Source organism: Hibiscus syriacus, unplaced genomic scaffold (genome assembly GCF_006381635.1).
Source record: "Hibiscus syriacus cultivar Baekdansim isolate YM2019G1 unplaced genomic scaffold, ASM638163v2 tig00110462_pilon, whole genome shotgun sequence".
NCBI classification, from domain to species: Eukaryota; Viridiplantae; Streptophyta; class Magnoliopsida; order Malvales; family Malvaceae; genus Hibiscus; species Hibiscus syriacus.
In genome coordinates, this window is record NW_024062747.1 from 1571848 (window position 1) to 1593679 (window position 21832).

The 21832-nt window shown below is 36.6% G+C and overlaps 2 protein-coding genes across 3 annotated transcripts; one reads left to right on the top strand and one right to left on the bottom strand.

The window, feature by feature from the left end:
* Positions 1–811: 811 nt before the first annotated feature.
* Positions 812–5008, top strand: LOC120127148 (E3 ubiquitin-protein ligase At3g02290-like). Of its 2 annotated transcripts, none has more exons than XM_039145140.1 (5): positions 812–931; positions 1596–1960; positions 2891–3308; positions 4120–4229; positions 4779–5008. In XM_039145140.1, the coding sequence occupies exons 2-5, from the start codon at positions 1841–1843 to the stop codon at positions 4845–4847; spliced, it is 717 nt and encodes a 238-aa protein (XP_039001071.1). In that variant the 5' UTR covers positions 812–931; positions 1596–1840; the 3' UTR covers positions 4848–5008. The 2 variants fall into 2 exon arrangements, with proteins under 2 accessions (XP_039001071.1, XP_039001072.1); XM_039145141.1 differs by having other exon boundaries at positions 813–931; positions 4818–5006.
* Positions 5009–6045: 1037 nt separating this feature from the next.
* LOC120127147 (agamous-like MADS-box protein MADS2) lies at positions 6046–21076 on the bottom strand. Its single transcript, XM_039145139.1, has 8 exons — positions 20571–21076; positions 19097–19175; positions 18902–18963; positions 18564–18663; positions 17751–17792; positions 17636–17677; positions 6286–6422; positions 6046–6181 (listed from the first exon to the last, which is right to left on the bottom strand). Exons 1-8 carry the CDS (start codon positions 20753–20755, stop codon positions 6094–6096), a joined length of 735 nt encoding a protein of 244 aa, XP_039001070.1. The 5' UTR covers positions 20756–21076; the 3' UTR covers positions 6046–6093.
* Positions 21077–21832: the final 756 nt, after the last annotated feature.

Below are 21832 nucleotides of genomic sequence, written 5' to 3' on the forward strand. Positions count from 1 at the left end.
TTTGATTTTATGTGAATTTAATCACGAAGATTAAAATTCAAATTTAACCCAAATTAAAATATTAATATAATAAATGTATTAAAAATATTAATATAATAACAAAATTTATTTTATATTTAATTTATATTTTAAAATATATTTTTAAATATTAACATAAATATCCTAAAGCTGGAATTTCGGATATAATATCATTATCTCCCTTTTCTTAGGTATTGTTGGATTACCGGTATTTTGGACTAAAATGCCCTTATTTTTTTTTTCAAAAATATTATTCTTCTGTCATTAAATAATAAAAATTCTACGAAAGTTAAATTATAAATTTATCTTTAAACTATTTTAGATTTACAAAAAAAATTATAATTAAAATTTTATATAAAATTTTTATATGAAATTCAGGGATTAAAATAAAATTTTAACATTTTATAAAAAAATTATATAAATTTTATGAATTTACAAATTTTAAAAAATATATATAAATATTTTCTAATTTGTTAAAAAAACAAATATATAATAAGGACAATTTGGTCAAATATACATTTTAATAATCTTTTATTCTTTTAACCAAATACGATAATCTTGCATTCCTATTAAATTAACTAAACACAAAATATAAAATTCTCAATAATCTTATTTTTTGATAATATTACTATTTTTATTTATAATATTATATTTTGTGAACTAAAATATCAGCTCATCAAATGCACTTCACATTTGTTTAGCTGTCTCTGTCACTATCTCTTTCATTTTTTCCCCTAACTTTTCCTATCTTTTTAGTAAGTTTATATTTTCGAGATTCCCGGAGCTCTCTTTGGTTTGGTTCACTGTTCTTCTTACCTTCACCCACTCCCAATTAAATAAGTATTTATGTATGTATATATAATATAATAAAATAAAATTCTTCGCGCTGTCACTCAGCTGAATTTCCATCCAGGTAACTTATTTTATGTTCATCAGTATAAGATGTTTAACCGTGTCCTATTGGGATAATCTGAATTGGGATTTTTTCATTTTTTTTCAGTCCATGCATGTTTTGGACCAAAATCTGTGCTTTTATGTTGATTTCTTTTTTCTGCTTTCATTTTAGATGACCAAATTGGGTTCGCTTTACTTGATTGATCCAAGCTTGTTTCTGGGTTGATCTTTAGGTTTTTGATGGACTTTTTGGTGTTGATTTGATGAAAACCTAAATATTTGAATGGTCAAGTTGTATGTTTCTTATTCTGCTGATTTAAAGAGAAATATTTTTCACGTGTAACATTTAATTCCCAAATTGATCGTGATTTTTCTGTCGATATTTCCAATTTCCACTTCTTAATATTAAAGAAAAGAACCTTTTTTCTCATTACGATTAAAGCCTTAAAAGATGGCTATTACTTTCCCCATAACCAAAAAAGGAAGACATGTAATTCTTTGAAGTAGTTTTTCCTTTACTTCAAAAGGAAAGCTCTTTGGCTTCTTATTAGTGGCATTGTGAACTTGCTATGAAGATTGTTTTGCTGGTTCAGCTATTCACAAAATTGGCTCACATATGGTGACTCGTTAGGTTTATGTTATCTACAAAATTGACATTAGTATTTTTATTTTTTATTTTACAGCTGAAGATAGCTATTTAGCTAAATTTTACACGGCCATTCAGCATATTGTAAATAGAATAGAAGGAGTTCTGGTTGGTACAAGTGCCCGGGACTTCTGCGAGTTCGGTGTCCTCTCACATTGCCTTTTTTAGCTTCGAGAACTTTGATCTTGATGTATATGTATAACTAGAACGATTGAGCCATATTGATGAAGTTGTGTTGCGTAAAGAGTTTTAACTGAAGGGGAAAGCTTAAAAGTTCACATTATGGGTTCAGTTTGTTGCTGCTTGCATGCTGAGGATTTTGAAGACTACATGAATTCAAACAATAATATTTATAGAAACTGTTTGTGCATCGGTTGCTTCTTTCAGAATTTTATACAAATGGTATGTTTTCTGATACTTGTCAGTAAGCATTGGTTTGGGCTCCAGTATTGTTTCTTCAAATAATAGTATTTTCATGTCTCACTCGAGGTTATAAAAGTGGTTGTTCTATTGATTATTTCTTTCGTGCCACTTTTATGTTGTTAAAAATTAGGGTTATCATTGGAAATATAACTCTTCTATCTTTTCTCTTTGTGGCACATGTAAGTGGCACTAGCCTATTATGTCCACAATAATTTTGCATAGAGCATTGTAATAATTTACTAAAGATAAATCTCTATTGTTAATGCAGGCAAAGTCCTTTGTTAACTTTTTTACTGAGCCCCATGCTTATATTTTTGTGGAAGCCTTGGAGAGGGTTAGGGAGGGATGAGGTTTGGTGAATGAAGGAAGCTGAAAGAATGAATATAAAGTAGGAGTGGCTAATATGTAGACAAATTTCCCTAAGCCGGGGAAAGTTCCTTTATGGTTTACAATGTGTGTAGGGCTTTGGTAGTCTAGTTCATGTTTATGCAATAAAATGGAATAAGATAATTAACATGTCAGTGACTCAGTGCCTAAAGACTGTTTTGCTTAAAGAACTATCTTTATAGGCTCTTGGAGCAAGTGAAATCTGCTTACAATGTGAATACCTGAGTTCTTGATCTAGCAAATTCCATCAGCATTGACCTATATTGACTTTTTGGTGAACAGATATCTATTGAAGTCAATCATGGACCATGTACTAACCTAATCTTGAAAATTATCACTTGATCGTTTACATTCTGAATTCTGTGTTTGATTAATATTAAGAAAAGGAGGTTGACCGGAAATGTGCTTGGTATTACATCTTACATTTCTCTGAATTGATCAGAACTTTATCCTCAAATATTTCAGTGATGGAGTTTCAAATTTTTTGTCCTTATGTTGTTTCTTTGGTCCCTGTAATTATAGTGTACAACATTATTGCAACGAGGAGAGCTGCACTCTGTCCCTTCATCCATTCAGGGAACAGCATCTATGAACTCTTCTGTATCACTAGACAACTCACTTTCTGACATGTACTGTTCTACCCCAAGGCCCTTTCCTTGTGATGTTGATACCAGATATTTTCGCTTACAACGTGATGGTCTTGTTTCAAGACGTGAGAAGGGTTCAAGTCATTCACAAGAGGAATCAGAGCCTTTAAGAGGTGAAGATGATGTAGGTTCTGATTCTTTGAGTAGAGGGGGAAAATGGAATGCTTGTGAACAAGGCTCAATTGAGCAGCATTCTAAATCCTCACAACTGACATCAACAAAAACATCAGTTGGAATTGGGTACATCTATTCAACAGTAGAAGAGGAGGATGTCTGCCCAACATGTCTGGAAGGTAAGTTATCTATCTTGACAATGATGATGTTCTAGGCACTATATTATGCTATGAAATATTGTTACTAGAGATCATAGCCAATCTGCTATGATGCTGCAATGATGGCCGATGTGCATTTCTTGGCATGCGTCAATACCATCTTGGACTCTTACCCACTTATATCTATTTTGTGCTTTTGTGAACCTGGTTGGGTGTTCAGTCAATTTTCAGGCATGTTGTTTCATTTTCCCATCTTGTGTTTGCATTTGCTTGAACCTAAATTAGAAAATTTTATCACCTTGGAATTACAAAGAATGGATTTTACTTTCATTCCACATAAAAGGGAAAATGATGCTTGTTGCCATAATAGTTTGTCAAGAATATTGGGGTTTTCGCTTATTCGCCTTCGGAAGTTTGTAGCACTCAGCAATATCAATTCATGCCACCGTTGATTTGTGTCTTCCTCTCTCCCCTTCAACAAGGTTTCATAAATGATTGGTTGAATAGACCAAGTTTTCTAGAACTCATAATGGATGCCTTGTAATGCCAAGTTTCTGCTATATGTTTCTATCAAAAAAAGTTTCGGCTATATATTGCTTCTCTAACCTGGGTGCTTGTGTCATTAATTGGACCAGATGCTTGTGATTGAGTATTAAGAAATCCTGATTTAATTAGAGGAATCAGTCCTTTAGTCTTATACTAAGTCCTTTATATTAGAAACAATCAGTCAATCACTGCTATCAGAAACTGATAATGTCGCAAATCATATTAGGTTGGACTTTTTATAGATATATTATCCTTATTTAAACATATTGTTATAATTTATGTGCAGAATATACTCCAGAGAATCCGAAGATAATAACAAAATGTTCCCACCATTTCCATCTTGGTTGCATTTATGAATGGATGGAGAGAAGTGAACATTGTCCAGTCTGTGGGAAGGTAACCTGTTTTCGGCTAAATGATAATAGATGACTCATCAATAATCGTGCTGTTTACATTTTATTTTTATACCGCTTTAATCAGCAATTCTTTTCTTTCTAGAATTCCGATTTTACTAGGATCTACAAGCCTTCAAGGTTTACAAGTACTAGCATCTTAATTTGCCTTTGATATGTTCTAAATTTTGTGCCTTGCTCTCTTCTTTTACAAGTATCTGCATAAGATTTTTCATTGGTTTGTTTATCAACGCTCACGCACATTAATGGTTATTTGGTGTATGATTTTGTGTAGCTTTTCAACTAGTACTCATCTAATGGAATTGACATGTTTGGATGTTCAATGATAATTACTTCTCTTGTAAAACAATATAAACACTTGTTTGGTTTGCAAGTATATGTCATTTTTAAAGATAATTCTGGGAAAACTCATGCATTTTTCCCCTGTTTTTTTGGTTTACTTGGCTTTTCACCTTGGAATCGACTGGCAAATATCCTAGTTTCTTAAACTTTTCTTATCTCAACTTTGTATTTGTTTTGTTTGCTTTTCCAGGTGAAACAACTTAATCTTGCTTGGAAGTTTTTGTTGCAGATGAACGTCAACGACAACAACAGAAGATAGAACCAAGGAAAGACAACTCCTTTGTGAATAATTCAGGACAAGGTGATTGTCTCATACCATAAATATGAAAAGTGTCTTGTATAAAGATTTTAATTTAATTGTCTTTGTAACCCGGGAAGTGTTTTTTTTTTTTGGGGGGGGGGGGGGGAAGAAACCATATGGATGATTGCATTATTGTTGGGTAACTAAGTGTGGATTGTTTATATATATATATATATAAAGGAGGTTGGGTTGGGTAGTTGGATTCAGATTTGGATCTTGGATATGCTCTTACGGAACATGTTAATTTTCTTAAAAAGTTCAGTCATTTTGTATTTGTTACACAAATACTTCAAGATAAAACTCTAAGAACATAGGTTCCATCATTAACAAATGCGAGTTTATTAAATGGTCAATTTAATAAACTCACATTTGTTACTCAAAATGGTGAAACAAAAAGTGAAACTTGAGGCAAATCGAATCATGGCAATAGGGAGTTCAAAGAATATGGTAAGACCTTGGTCATACGAGCTCGAGATCCAAACTTCCTCTCAAAGTATTCTTCTCATAAATTTTTTTATTTCTATAAAAGGATGAACACAGTCTTTTCAATTTTTAATCGCTTATGTTTAAGACGGTGCAATGATTTTAATAAATTTATTTATAAAACTTAAATTTTGCAACGATACAAACTCATCTCTTTTGTTTTAGCTTAAAGAAATAATATGATAGAACATGATTTATTCAGTGTACTGAATGAAAGTTTTTAACTTCGAAAAATTAAGAACTCGTCATCTTTGTCATTTTTCTTAATATAATAATCTAATAATCTATGTTAAAAACTATGTGAATTACCACAAGCTTCCTACACAACCATAATCTTTCCACTTTGTTCATAATGACTGTCTAAAATTGGATGGCAGACATGTTAACAAGCAGCTGAGCCATGGAAGAATAACTTTACTCCATCACCCAAAAAAGTGTAGGCAAGAACAACAGTGCTTAACTAGTGTCAAAGCAAGAAAGGAACACAATTTTAATTATATAAAGCTTTTTGTCAAGTCTTCCATTGTTATATATAAAGAAGCTTAATTACAAGCCTCTTGTCTTACCAGCAAATTCAGTCACTGCGGTAGAGTTTTATGTCAATGCAGGATATTATGCATATATGCACTTGAAACCATTTTTACACACTTCCAGCGAGAAGAAGCATTTTTAGCTACTAGAGTTTATGATCATTTTAACCAATATTGGTGAAACCAAAAATTTAGAGCATCCATCCATGGATAAAGCCATTGACTTGATGAGCATGAGTTGTTGCAGCCATCTGGTCTGAAGCTACAGGGTTGCAGTACCTGCAGCAGGAAACAAGATTTAAGAGATTAAGAACAGGGATATGCTTATGATACTCAAACATCCATGTCCGAATATGTAAAGAATAAAGGAGTTGAAACACTACCCTATCTGCAAAGTAGGGTTGCATTCCAATGGCTGATATAACCCCATAGATTGAGCCTGCTGGTTACTGAATGATACACTTTGCTCACCACCTTCCCATGTTGCTCGAAACTGATTTCTGGCATTAGTTTCTTCAAGCTGTACAACACAAGAAAACTCTTCAGCCGATGAAATGGCAACTATAGGGATATGAAGAAACAGTCAGACGAAGGCCAAACAGAGATTGTCAAGTACAATGAATTAAAAAGAGCAATGGTAAAGAATAGTTGGCTACTTATTTTAAACCCAAAGTAACTCGTCACCTCCATACGACGAGTTCAAGATTTTATATTTTTTAAATTTTTGATAAAAAATACTACAAATTAAAAAAATTAATATTATTTTAATAGAACTCGTCTCATATATGATGATAATCTCAACAATATCCGTGCTACTATTCATCCATTCCAAGGGAAGACTGACCCGGAAGCATATATAGATTGAGAAACCAAGGTAGAACATGTTTTCGGATGTCATAACTACCAAAAGTACTACTCCCTCCATCCCATAATTTGTGTTTGATATTGACTATGCACATAATGTTTTGTAAACTAAACTATTGTTTTCACTATCATTAGGTGGGTATGATTGGAGTAAGTGTTTCAGCATAGTCTATGACTAATAAGACCTTACCAGCACACACCTCTGCTTTGTACATAGGCTATTCATCTCTTTTTCATGATATCCACAGCTTCACATTCATATTGGATCTTATGGGAGTCTAAGTATCAAATCTTTAATATGGATAGTGAGAAAGTAAAATATGGTTTGTTGGTCCCATAGGAGAGCAAGTAATTAAAATGATCCAATCCAACGTACAAGCTGCTTAGGGTCACTCATATACTATGTTACCTAGAAGTTCAGCTATGCAGATTTAATTTGTAAAATTCTTCATCACCATAATATCAACTTCAGCTCGTAACTTTTATCAGCTTACAATGTTTCCATGGAATACAAACTCTTATGTTACTTGCACTCGGGTATTGTGTAACAACCCGATTTTCAAAATAATATTTAATTGAAATTTTAGAGGTTAATTGTGAAAATTGGTAAATTGTTGGTGACTAAATCAAAATTTATGAGAGTTTATAGGCCATTTTAGAAGTGAAGAAAATCCAAGGACCAAGCCTTGAATTTACCCTAAAACTGTCGGCAGCTTTGATTATAAGCGTGCATATGGTTCTGATTTTCAGAACCAAAAGGCTTCCAATTTTCCTTTCCCATACGCAGTTTCCAACTCCGATTCCGACGCCGTCCAAATTCCGATCATCGTTTTAAACCCACCGTTGTGTTCATCATCGAGCGAGGAACAAACCCTTCAAATTAATTGAAGCGAAACGCGGCCAAACGTCGGGAATTTCCAGTCAAAGTAGCGACGGTTTTGTTAGCTCTATCGCCGAGGAAATCTTAAATTCACCGCTGATCGTTGCTCCGTTTACGACACCTCCCGCACCATCGTGTTCCTTGTGCCGTTCCGAGTTCACCGGTGTCAACCTTGTCCGCCGTAGACGGCGGCGCGTGAGGAGGTGGTGCAGTCAAAGATTCGGCCGATTTGAAATCGAGCTCTCCGCCGTTCAAAAATTTGAACCGATCGTTGTAAGTATCTTGAAATCGCTCAAAATAATTTTTAGAAATTTTTCCGGGATTTTTAGGGCCCCGGAGGACGCCTCACGCGCCACACGCGCCGCCGCAGGGCGAGTGGCTGCTGGAAACCGGTTTAACCGGTTTTCAACCGGTTCTGACCGGTTTGACCGGTTTCAACCGGTTCGAACCGGTTTGACCGGTCTGACTCGGTTTGACCGGTCTGACCCGACCCGACCGTTGACCCGACCCGACCCGACCGTTGACCCGACCCGACCCGACCGTTGACCGTTGACCGTTGACCGTTGACCGTTGACTTTCTTTGACCAAAACTTAAAATGGCTTTGACCGAGCATTAAACGACCGTTAATCTTTTCCGAGTATACCTATCCTGATAGTTTTCGACGTGCCGAATCCGTTTCCGTGGTCTGTTTTGTCAAATTCGAATCCGAAGGTCTCCAAATCTACGGTCAAAGTGGTTGACTTTGACTTTGACCAAGAATTTGAATTTTCAAAAAGTCATACTTTATGTTTTTCGACGTCCTGATTCCGATTCCGTAATCCGTTTGGCCAAATTCAGACTCGAAATACCTCAAATTGATAGTCAAACCCGAAAAATGCGTATATACTTAAGAAGTTTAGCTTTGAACAATTAAATAGGATTTGAGACTGATAAATATTATTGTTTGAAGGTACAAGAGACTCTCCGGATCGTTCGACAGCTCGACCCAGCTCTTCTAGATCAGTTAAACCACGTGTGCCAGTATTTACCCGTTCGAAAACTGTAGCAGAGCGTGGTGAAACCAGCAATCAGTAGATTTGTTATTTGAATCTATTGTCGAGGTGTGTTCCCTACTTATTATTGAACTGTTTTATTGGTTTTAATATGTGGTACACCGAATTCATTGGCTATTGTTTTATGGATGCACCAATTTAATGTGACAATTTATGGAATATGGCTGCTATCTAATTTTTGTTTTGAAATGGTATATGATTACCATGTTTTTGGATTTATGGAATTTATGTCACGGTGCAATTGAATTTTGGAATTGAAATACGATGGAATAGCTCTGATCAAGCTAATTGGGCCTAATGTGACTCTTGAGGGCCCCAAGATGTTTCATTAGGTCGGCTTTCCTTTGCTGTGTGCTTAGGGTAAGCTATATGGACTTATTGACTTGGGCTTAAGGATACAAGCTTCAGAGCCTATCCTTAAGTCGGCTTTCTTTTTGCTATGTGCATAAAGTAAGCTATATGGAAATTAATTTTGGGAACTACTGATGGTGTACCAGAAAAGGGTTTAAACTATGATTTTCAAAAAGTTAAACTCTGTTACGAATTTGTGAGATTTCTGGACTATGATTTGTACCTATTGTGATTTTATGGAAATGTTGGGACACACTGAGCCTAGCTCACCTTTTGAAAATGTTTTCCCCTTTCAGATACTGTTGGGTAGATACCTTGGTTCGAGCACTTGGAGGATCAACATATCTCTTGAAGTAAATCAGATTGTAATGTTTTTATCTGGCAAGTTTACTTTATTTTGGTGACATGGACCTTATTTTAAAATATCGGATTTTATAATGATAACACTTTTGCTACTACTGCTCGGTTTATTGTGATTTTGAATTTGAAGACATGTTTTAAATTAAATTATTATTTATTTGTACTATATTTACGAGTTGGTTTTTGATAGTATAAATTGTTTATAATTTCATGTTTTTATAATGTGATTTTATATTGATGGAATAACGGTTGCGAAAAATGTCTTTAATAATTATAATGTGATCCACTAGACTTAGTCGAAACGCATAGGCCGGGTCTAGGGGGTTACATTTATTGGTATCAGAGCTTTTGGTTTTTAACCCTCGGACTGTGTATGAGTCCACATTGAAAATACGGTTTTGAAATATTTTACAAAACGAGTTACTAAGGCCATGTCACAAAGTTATTAAGATTTTAACTATGTTTGAGACTCCAAGTGCTTATCTAACCCTAAGTTTTATCTTCTGTAGTAAACTTGAGATCCATCAAAATGAGTGCTAGACGTGGTCGTCGAACTAGCCGTGGACGAGGTCGAGTGGCTAGATTTGCAGATCCGATCGATGAGATACGAGTAGATCCCCCACCTCCGATAGGTGATCCTGCTCCTACGACCCCAACGAATCTGCCTCCTACCGATGGTATTGGCATGACTACACCGATCATAGGAGCGACAGATATTGAGTCAGAATCTACCGGAGTTGCTTTGGATGAGACTTTTGGTAGACAATTTCTGCAGTTGATACAGGGAGCAGTCAGAGCTGCTGGTGTTGTATCTGAGGTTCCTATTTCGCAGACTTTGATTGCCAATGGAGTTAGAACTTTTGGGGGACAGATAGGTGGAGCTCCTACTGAAGCTGAGGATTGGCTCCAGGATACAGAGAGACGCATGGATCAGTTGGGTTTGGACTCAATTAAGAGATATCAGGGTGCTGTGGCGATGTTAGATGGCAATGCCTACACTTGGTGGGAGTCAGTGACCAGTAGTGTTCCTACCGATCGTTTGACCTGGAATTTCTTTAAGGATCGCTTTCGGAGCCGTTTTCTGGGAGAGCGCTACTTAGCTCAGAGACGACAACAGTTTCAAGACCTGGCTCAGGGAGACATGACTGTTTCTGAATATGAGATCGAGTTCCTGAAATTGCTGAAGTATGGATTCAGTATGGTACCGACGGAGAGAGATCGATGTCGTAAATTTGCCCTTGGACTCAGATACGAGCTGCGTAGGCAAGTTGTAACCCATCAGGATGAGATATTTGATGTGCTGGTGGGCAGAGCCAAAGATGCGGAAGAGGTGGAGTTTTTAGCTTCTGGTAGAGAGCGTGTTGATCAAGATCGATCTAAGAAATTTTCAGGCCCGATGGAGTCATCAGCACAGTCCGGAAAGAGGACTCGTACTTCAGCTCCTCAGAGAAGCAATACACGTTTCAGGCCTGCAGCATCCTCACCTTTAGCTGTCAGTCGAGGAGGTTCCTCGTCGTATTATAATGGGCCCCTTTGTGAGTATTGTGGTAAACAACACTCAGGAGAGTGTCGTAAGAAGATGGGTCTTTGCTATCAGTGTGGATCTAGTGGTCATTATCGGAGAGATTGTCCTCAGTTAGTTTCGTTTGAGCAGACCACTACCCAAACTCCTGTGCGTTCGCAGACTACAGTACAGACCCCAATTAGAGATCGTAGTCAAGGAAAGACTCGAGGATCAGCGTCCAGGACAGACAGTAGAGCCCGACCTCAGCAAAATAGAGGGCCAACAGCTTCTGAGGCTAGACAGCCAGCTTTGGTTTATGCAACTAGACGTCGTGATGACAGAGATGAGCCTGAGGTTATTGCAGGTACATTTACTATTTATTCTATCCCATACTTTGCATTACTGGACAATGGCTCCACTCACTCCTATGTATCGAGCTCAGTATCTCGAAACCTTCAGATTCCGATAGAGAACACTGAAAATACTGTTACAGTTACGAGTCCAGTAGGACAAGCAGTATTAGTGAATAAAGTATTTCGGTGTTGCCCTCTCGAGGTTCAGGGAGAAATTTTTCTCGCTGATCTTATGGAGCTTCCTCTAGAGGAGTTTGATCTAATTCTTGGAATGGATTGGTTGAATAAACACAAGGTAAAGCTGGATTGCGAATACAAGCGGGCTACTCTGAAGACTTCAGATGGTCGGACTGTTGTGTTAATTGGGGAACGGCGTGGCTATCTCTCCAATATAGTTTCAGCGATGGAAATTGATCGTATGATCCGAAAGGGATATGAGACCTTCATTGCTTGTATTTTGAACACCAAAGGTGCATTGTCCACGATCGAGGAGATTCGTACAGTTAGCGAGTTTCCTGATGTTTTTCCGGAGGAGTTGCCTGGGTTACCTCCTGATAGAGAGGTAGAGTTCGAGATTGAGACTTATCCAGGATCTTCACCTATTTCTATGGCACCTTATCGTATGGCTCCAAAGGAACTTAAGGAGTTGAAAGTCCAATTGCAAGAATTATTCGATCGAGGATTTATCCGACATAGTACTTCACCATGGGGAGCTCCAGTTCTATTCGTGAAAAAGAAGGATGGGTCGCTAAGATTATGTATTGACTATCGGAAATTGAACAAGATGACGGTCAAGAATAAATACCCATTACCCAGGAATGATGACTTATTTGATCAATTGCGAGGAGCTACTGTATTCTCTAAAATTGATCTTCGTTCGGGGTATTATCAATTGAAAGTTAAAGGATCTGATGTTGCAAAAACGGCCATTCGCACTAGATATGGTCATTATGAATTTTAGTGATGCCTTTTGGTTTGACGAACGCTCCTGCAGCTTTTATGGATTTGATGAATCGGGTGTTCCGACCATATTTGGATCAATTTGTGGTGGTCTTCATTGACGATATTCTAATCTATTCTCGTACTGAGGCAGAGCATGACGAGCATTTGAAGATCGTTCTGCGGACTTTGAGAGAGCATCGTCTATATGCCAAACTAAGCAAGTGTGAGTTTTGGCTTCAAGAAGTGTCATTTTTGGGGCATATTATTTCTGCGCGAGGTGTTCAGGTTGATCCCAGCAAGATAGAGGCTATTATGAATTGGAAACGACCTAAGAACGTATCTGAAATCCGCAGTTTCTTGGGCTTGGCTGGTTATTATCGACGTTTTGTTGAGGGCTTTTCGATCATTGCTTCTCCTTTGACAAAGTTGTTAAGGAAGAATGTGTCGTTTGACTGGGGCGAGGCACAACAAGAGAGCTTTGAGAAATTAAAGGCGGTTTTGACTCAAGCACCGGTGTTGATTCAACCACAGTCCGGGAAGGATTTTACAGTGTATAGTGATGCTTCACATTCAGGACTTGGTTGTGTTTTAATGCAGGAAAGTAAGGTGGTGGCTTATGCATCCCGTCAGCTGCGACCGCATGAGTGTAATTATCCTACTCACGATTTAGAGCTGGCAGCAGTAATTTTTGCCTTGAAGATTTGGAGACACTATCTTTATGGAGAGAAGTGTTACATTTTCACAGATCATAAGAGCTTAAAGTATCTTCTGACCCAGAAGGAACTTAATTTGAGACAGCGTCGCTGGTTAGAGCTTCTAAAGGATTATGATTGCGTGATTGATTACCACCCTGGTAAAGCTAACATTGTAGCAGATGCTTTGAGTCGAAAGACGGTATCGGAGTTGAGGTCTTTAATGGCCAAGATGAATTTATATGACGATGGCACTTTGTTAGCAGAATTGCAAGTTAAGCCGACCTTGGTTGATGAGATCAAAGCTAAGCAGCCCCTTGATAGCTCCTTGCTTTCCATCTTTGAGCAAGTAGAGCAGGGGACAAACACAGATTACGCAATTGATCAGGATGAAGTTTTATGCTTTAAAGGTAGATATTGTGTGCCTGATGACGCTGAATTGAGGCAGACTATCCTTACTGAGGCTCATAGTAGTCCATATGCTATGCACCCCGGAGGAGATAAGATGTACCGGAATTTGAGAGAGAGGTATTATTGGACTGGTATGAAGAAAGACATATCTGACTTTGTGGCTAGGTGTTTGACTTGTCAACAAGTTAAGGCAGAACATCAACATCCATCAGGTTTGTTACAACCTATCAAGATTCCTGAATGGAAATGGGAGCGTATTACTATGGATTTTGTTACTGGCTTGCCTATGACTCCTTTGAAAAAAGATTCAGTTTGGGTGATTGTTGACAGACTTACAAAGTCAGCTCACTTCATTCCTGTGCGAGTAAATTATACTTTGGATAAGCTGGCAATATTGTATATTTCAGAGATTGTCAGATTGCATGGTGTTCCATTGTCTATTATTTCTGATCGAGATCCGAGATTTACTTCGAGATTTTGGAAGGCGTTACATACGGCTTTGGGAACAAGATTGGATTATAGTACATCCTTTCATCCACAAACTGATGGTCAATCTGAGAGAGTAATTCAGATTCTGGAGGATATGTTGCGGGGTTGCGTAATCGATTTTCATGGTAGTTGGGAGAACTTTTTGCCGTTGGCTGAATTTGCTTACAATAACAGTTATCAGACCAGTATTCGTATGGCACCCTATGAAGCACTCTATGGGCGTAAATGTCGCACTCCGATCTGTTGGACTGAGTTGCGTGATAGGAAGACGTTGGGACCTGAGTTAGTGCGAGAGACGGAGGACACAGTCAGATTGATTCGTGACCGTCTGAAAGAGGCATTTGATAGGCAGAAGTCTTATGCAGATCAAAGAAGGAAAGATATACAGTTTGAGGCTGGAGATCAGGTCTTTTTAAAGGTTTCACCCTGGAAGAAAGTATTGAGATTCGGGCGTAAGGGTAAATTAAGTCCAAGATTTATTGGACCATTTCGTATCTTGAAGAGGGTAGGACCTGTTGCATATCAGCTTGAGTTGCCTTCTGAGCTAAGTCGTATTCATGATGTCTTTCATGTATCAATGTTGAGGAGATACCGTCCAGATCCAGGTCACATTATTCAAGTTGAAGAAGTAGAGCTGAGACCTGATTTGTCATATGAAGAGGAGCCCATTCAGATCTTGGAGAGAGATGAACGAGTTCTTCGGAATAGACGAATTCCAATGGTCAAAGTTCAGTGGAGAAATCGAGGCCCCACAGAAGCTACTTGGGAGACATTGGAGTCAATGGAGGCTCAGTTTCCTCAACTATTCTCATAAGGTAAATTTCGAGGACGAAATTTCTTGTAGAGGGGGAGAATTGTAACAACCCGATTTTCAAAATAATATTTAATTGAAATTTTAGAGGTTAATTGTGAAAATTGGTAAATTGTTGGTGACTAAATCAAAATTTATGAGAGTTTATAGGCCATTTTAGAAGTGAAGAAAATCCAAGGACCAAGCCTTGAATTTACCCTAAAACTGTCGGCAGCTTTGATTATAAGCGTGCATATGGTTCTGATTTTCAGAACCAAAAGGCTTCCAATTTTCCTTTCCCATACGCAGTTTCCAACTCCGATTCCGACGCCGTCCAAATTCCGATCATCGTTTTAAACCCACCGTTGTGTTCATCATCGAGCGAGGAACAAACCCTTCAAATTAATTGAAGCGAAACGCGGCCAAACGTCGGGAATTTCCAGTCAAAGTAGCGACGGTTTTGTTAGCTCTATCGCCGAGGAAATCTTAAATTCACCGCTGATCGTTGCTCCGTTTACGACACCTCCCGCACCATCGTGTTCCTTGTGCCGTTCCGAGTTCACCGGTGTCAACCTTGTCCGCCGTAGACGGCGGCGCGTGAGGAGGTGGTGCAGTCAAAGATTCGGCCGATTTGAAATCGAGCTCTCCGCCGTTCAAAAATTTGAACCGATCGTTGTAAGTATCTTGAAATCGCTCAAAATAATTTTTAGAAATTTTTCCGGGATTTTTAGGGCCCCGGAGGACGCCTCACGCGCCACACGCGCCGCCGCAGGGCGAGTGGCTGCTGGAAACCGGTTTAACCGGTTTTCAACCGGTTCTGACCGGTTTGACCGGTTTCAACCGGTTCGAACCGGTTTGACCGGTCTGACTCGGTTTGACCGGTCTGACCCGACCCGACCGTTGACCCGACCCGACCCGACCGTTGACCCGACCCGACCCGACCGTTGACCGTTGACCGTTGACCGTTGACCGTTGACTTTCTTTGACCAAAACTTAAAATGGCTTTGACCGAGCATTAAACGACCGTTAATCTTTTCCGAGTATACCTATCCTGATAGTTTTCGACGTGCCGAATCCGTTTCCGTGGTCTGTTTTGTCAAATTCGAATCCGAAGGTCTCCAAATCTACGGTCAAAGTGGTTGACTTTGACTTTGACCAAGAATTTGAATTTTCAAAAAGTCATACTTTATGTTTTTCGACGTCCTGATTCCGATTCCGTAATCCGTTTGGCCAAATTCAGACTCGAAATACCTCAAATTGATAGTCAAACCCGAAAAATGCGTATATACTTAAGAAGTTTAGCTTTGAACAATTAAATAGGATTTGAGACTGATAAATATTATTGTTTGAAGGTACAAGAGACTCTCCGGATCGTTCGACAGCTCGACCCAGCTCTTCTAGATCAGTTAAACCACGTGTGCCAGTATTTACCCGTTCGAAAACTGTAGCAGAGCGTGGTGAAACCAGCAATCAGTAGATTTGTTATTTGAATCTATTGTCGAGGTGTGTTCCCTACTTATTATTGAACTGTTTTATTGGTTTTAATATGTGGTACACCGAATTCATTGGCTATTGTTTTATGGATGCACCAATTTAATGTGACAATTTATGGAATATGGCTGCTATCTAATTTTTGTTTTGAAATGGTATATGATTACCATGTTTTGGATTTATGGAATTTATGTCACGGTGCAATTGAATTTTGGAATTGAAATACGATGGAATAGCTCTGATCAAGCTAATTGGGCCTAATGTGACTCTTGAGGGCCCCAAGATGTTTCATTAGGTCGGCTTTCCTTTGCTGTGTGCTTAGGGTAAGCTATATGGACTTATTGACTTGGGCTTAAGGATACAAGCTTCAGAGCCTATCCTTAAGTCGGCTTTCTTTTTGCTATGTGCATAAAGTAAGCTATATGGAAATTAATTTTGGGAACTACTGATGGTGTACCAGAAAAGGGTTTAAACTATGATTTTCAAAAAGTTAAACTCTGTTACGAATTTGTGAGATTTCTGGACTATGATTTGTACCTATTGTGATTTTATGGAAATGTTGGGACACACTGAGCCTAGCTCACCTTTTGAAAATGTTTTCCCCTTTCAGATACTGTTGGGTAGATACCTTGGTTCGAGCACTTGGAGGATCAACATATCTCTTGAAGTAAATCAGATTGTAATGTTTTTATCTGGCAAGTTTACTTTATTTTGGTGACATGGACCTTATTTTAAAATATCGGATTTTTATAATGATAACACTTTTGCTACTACTGCTCGGTTTAATTGTGATTTTGAATTTGAAGACATGTTTTAAATTAAATTATTATTTATTTGTACTATATTTACGAGTTGGTTTTTGATAGTATAAATTGTTTATAATTTCATGTTTTTATAATGTGATTTTATATTGATGGAATAACGGTTGCGAAAAATGTCTTTAATAATTATAATGTGATCCACTAGACTTAGTCGAAACGCATAGGCCGGGTCTAGGGGGTTACATATTGAGTGTTGACATAAAGAATATTTATTTTTTAAAAGTTTTTTTTATATTTGAAAGATTTTAGAGGCAATGTCCTATGCTCATTTAAAAAAGTATTTACCGTCACATCTTGTTTTTGCATCTACATCTGTTTGTACTCTTGGAGTTTCAGTTAAAGTTTGTTTAACCTAGCTAAACACTTTCGATTTGATAAACAGTTACTTTGCTTTTTGGTATCTCAATTTGGCTTTATAGATTAAATTAGTATTTATACATTTTTTTTAACCGAACCAAAATGTACACAAAAGTCAAATTTGGATACCAATTATTATCCACAAATAATAAATATTATTATTATTTTAGAAAAATATCAGTTTATTTTTATTAGGTAAAAGTTTATCTCTTTCATTGTAGCCTATGTATAAGAGGCCTTTTCCCTATTCAATAGATATAAGCAACATTTTGGTAAACCATGACATGAGTTAGGTCCTTTCAAGTTGGCATATCATATATAGTTAAAAAGTTGGTGAAAGCAGATTACTTTTTACAATTTAAGAGATGAATTTACCTTTATTGACAAAGCCCTGTTAGCTTCAATTAGCATTTGTTCCTGTACTTAAAGCCCGTGAGTATATTAGTAGCACAAAAACTTCAGCTCTTTTACCCAAAATTCAGATGATTACCTTGTTCTGAAGATCAGAAAGCTGGTCAAGCATATATTGGGTCTGCAGAAGGAGATTGGAATAAAAACAAATGTTAGAATATGGAAACTTAAACTTGAAAAACATTAGGAGAAACAAATGAATATTGAATTTGACAAGTTAATTATGCCAAAATTACGATGATTAATCTTTTCATGGGAGGAGAAAAAACACTATTTACTGCTCTATGGTATCTTTTAAAAACCTACCAAAATAGTGACCGTTTTGCAGCCATGGTTGATATAAGTAGATATACTATATAAGAATGGTTGATGGTGAAATCAGATTGTGACAACTTTCGACGGTTTATCACTTCCGATTTAGATGGAGAGTCGCGATCAGTTGTTTAGTGGGGGCATAAAGAGCAGACGAGCTGAAGACTACGATGAACAATCGTTGAGGGAGGAAAAGAGCCCGGGAAGAGAAAAGTCTTTCTTTATTAGTCTTGCATAGAGAGGTATATATTGATCCTTAGTACTAGTGTTAAGATTAGGGTGATGATGATTATTTGCATGTTGACATGCTAAATAAATTTAAAAATTTCAGATCACATGAGCCTCTCAATAGTCACTTAAAGATGTTATAGATGTCCGTATGATATAAAATTTCGAAAGCTTAAAGGAACTGTGGAAGTCTTATGGAGTTTCAAACGCTTTGAGGACCTCCAAAAATCTTATGAAGCTATAAAAGATTTGAAGAAATGGTAACATATACGTGACTTTAAGAAAAACTTTGAGAAAATTGGAGGAGGTACAAACAAGTATATAAATTTAATTACATGCGAAACTCAGTTACCTTAGTGGAGCGAACATGTTTCAAGGATGATTCTAGCTGGTGCTCAAGCTGCTCAAGCTCCTTGGAGTTCAATGGGCCCAGGTCTTCGCCAAGGAGATTCCTGTTGAATCAAGGAACAAATAAGATTGCACATAAAACAGTTCATACTAAAATATTCAACCTAGGGATAAATGAATAATCACAATCATTGAACTTGAAGCAAGTTGACTTCTCCAATTCTTACACAAGGCATACATCTCATTTCACAACATGCATACATGTGCTTTCCTACGTTGTTCGTGTTATTTATCGTGTCATAATTATATTTAACATATCATAAGGAAATAAAAATACGGTACCTCTGCGTTCGTTGAAGTTCTTCGTATCTAGCTTTCAGTTTTAGGTACTCCCTATAGCTGCTCTGCAACAGCAAACAATAACAAGTGAAACTATAATCCGAATCATTGTGATCTAAAGGCACAAACAATTAAAAAATATATATACGTTAGATATTTATCAAACAGTGTATGAACATTGCCAAAATCATCACTCACCTCAAGCTCCTTAGCTGGCTTGTTAACTTCCACTGCTCCATAACTGCATTTCTGATATCTATCAAGTGTCTTGAGCATGCTGAGGAGGAAGCAAAAGCGAAAAGACGTTTACCATTCATGATGATAAATTGTACATGGAATAGTTAATCTTTGCATTGAAATATTCAACTTCATTTGCACACGTAGTTTATTAGTATTACATCTTGGATGATAATAAACTCTTTCATTTTTTTCCAGAAGTACTTTCGTATACAAGTACGACCAAAATACGCAATCACGATTTGCATGAATCTAGTTAACAACATGAACGAAAATATACCCTCAAACCTTCTATTTCACTACATACACACAAACAAAAAAAAAACTAGAGGAATCCAATCCATTTTATATCATAAAATCAACTTTACATGCATCCAAAGCTACATTCAAACTTGAGCTACCAAATTTCTGGTTTTATCAAAGGATTTAAAAGAATAATATAAAAATCCATTGAGGAATCATCGTGTGGGCATTTCAAGACATGACTCCCTAGTGACCAATGGTAATGTAACCCTACTGAGGAAAAGACATTTTGTATCTGTCGGCGTTTCAAATCTTCCTTTGAAAGTACTGCTAGTAAAACAAATTTTACTTCATCCAGGAAGAGACTGATCAATCAAAAGTTTAACTCAATTTACAAAGAATTAGCAGAATATTCTTATATGATTCTTATATTAAGGACATGCAAAAAATTCTGGTAGTTAAACTTCAAAAGCTTCACCCTAACAACCTGTAATGAAACGCTGTGTTATTAGAGGACCCCAGAAATTAAAGGTGATCGATTTATTTGTAAGAATTTCATCGACGTGCTTAGAGAAAAAGAAAGTGTAATTTTGACGAATGGAACTTGATTCATGGAGAAAAGTGCCCATATGAGAATTTTAGACAAAGAAACATCCGTAGGAATAAGGAAGGAAACTTGCTGTTTTATTACCTAGCTCGATCGATCTGCCATAAAAAAGGACGAGAGTTCTACACCTGAACTTGTAAATAGTTTCTAGAATAAGAGAAAACCTAGAAAAAAAATGTCATCTTCTGTATTTTTGTAGACATTGATTGTATTAAAATCCTCATTTTGTTGCTTAAGATGGAAACTTTTAGCTTAATCATCACAAGAAACTTCAACTTAGAAGCAAATAAACAAACGAAAATCATGAATCCAATTCAGATCTTAAAAAACTAGACCCGAAACTTAAAAAATAGAAAAATGAGCAAAAAGTAGGAAAATTATAACCTAATGAACCTCCTAATTCTAAAGCTCCATGGAAAGAGAGTACTCGAAGAAAACCATAACAAATAAAGCTTAAATAAAAACAAGTTTAAAATCAAAATAAAAAAAACAAAACAAACAAACAAATCCACGGATCAAAACAGAAAAAAGGGGGGATGAAGAAAGAAGAGAGGCGAAAGAGAAAGATCAGAAAAGGGTTGATACCTAGAGCTGCTACAGAACTCATAGAGCTTGCCACGGTTAGAGAAAACGATAAGAGCAACCTCAGCTTCACATAAAACTGAGAGCTCATAAGCTTTCTTGAGCAATCCATTTCTTCTCTTTGCAAATGTAACTTGTCTATTTATCTTGTTCTCTATCCTCTTCAACTCTACTCTTCCTCTCCCCATAATCTTCCTTAAAAAACCCTTTTTCACCTTTAATTCCTTACTATATTTATACTAACAACACACCCCTATAACTTTAGATTATCTATTATATCTCTCTTTGTATATAATTGTTTCTTCTTTTGCTAAAATTATGTTGTTGTTTTTCTCGGTTCTTGGGAAGCAGCTGCTGGTTGAAGGGTTGGTTTTGGTTTTGCTAAGTCAGGATCTCAGGTCCCAAAGTGAAACCAAATTTGTGAAAAACAAAGAGAAAAAAGAAAAGTGGGGTTAGGAAAAAGCAAAATTAATAGCAAGAGAGAAAGAGAAAGAAAACGAGAGAAAATTTGCTTGAATTATTCAGTTCCTTGTAACTTTGGTTCTTCACCAGTTTCAGCTTTCTAACCCCAAGGTTTTCATTTATGTAAAGAGATTATTCTTTTTCCTTTCAAAAAAGATAATTACTGTGTTGTACTGGGGTTGATTTTCTTTCCTCGTTTCGTACAATCTCTGCAAAATTTTGTTGATCTGTTTTGAGTAAGAGTTTTGCGAATTCTCAGTTTTAGCGTTTGATTACACGCTCCTAAGAATTGAACGCGTATCGGTTTAGTGAATGGATAGGATAATTTTACACATGCTATTTTTTAACTAATAAGATTAGGTAGTTTTATTGAATACGTAAAATATATTATTCGGTAAAACAGATATTTGATTCGTGTTTAAAAGATAAAAATAAGTCGATTGAAATTTTGGAGTCCTATGATCCTCGATGACGATGGTCACCGATGATCGATGACGACAATCGATAGTGATCAATAACGGTAATGAGTGGCAGCCAATGATAAAAACTTTAATTGAATTTAGGGTAAGATATTTTATCTAAAGTAACCAAGGTTAACACTCTAGTGATCAAAATAAGACAGATAAAAAATAAAAGTAACTAAAATATAACTTTTTCAAAATTGATGACCAAAATGAAACATATAAAAAATAGAAGAGATCACTAATATAGTTTACCCTATAATATTTTTACTTTTTCCTAAGAAAACAACTAAAAAAATATTGCAAAAAAAAAATCTATCATCCCATTAAATTCGTCCATTT

What these genes read in the sequence shown, in the direction of transcription:
- LOC120127148 (XM_039145140.1), top strand. Translation starts at nt 1,841, where the DNA reads ATGGGTTCAGTTTGTTGCTGCTTGCATGCTGAGGATTTTGAAGACTAC. An exon ending in TTCAGAATTTTATACAAATG is followed by an intron (nt 1,961 to 2,890) that starts GTATGTTTTCTG and finishes CTGTAATTATAG; the next exon opens with TGTACAACATTATTGCAACG. An exon ending in ATTGTCCAGTCTGTGGGAAG is followed by an intron (nt 4,230 to 4,778) that starts GTAACCTGTTTT and finishes TTGCTTTTCCAG; the next exon opens with GTGAAACAACTTAATCTTGC.
- LOC120127147 (XM_039145139.1), bottom strand. Translation starts at nt 20,755, where the DNA reads ATGGGGAGAGGAAGAGTAGAGTTGAAGAGGATAGAGAACAAGATAAAT. An exon ending in GAGTTCTGTAGCAGCTCTAG is followed by an intron (nt 19,176 to 20,570) that starts GTATCAACCCTT and finishes CTTCCTCCTCAG; the next exon opens with CATGCTCAAGACACTTGATA. An exon ending in TTTCTGATCTTCAGAACAAG is followed by an intron (nt 17,678 to 17,750) that starts GTAATCATCTGA and finishes CTTTAAGTACAG; the next exon opens with GAACAAATGCTAATTGAAGC.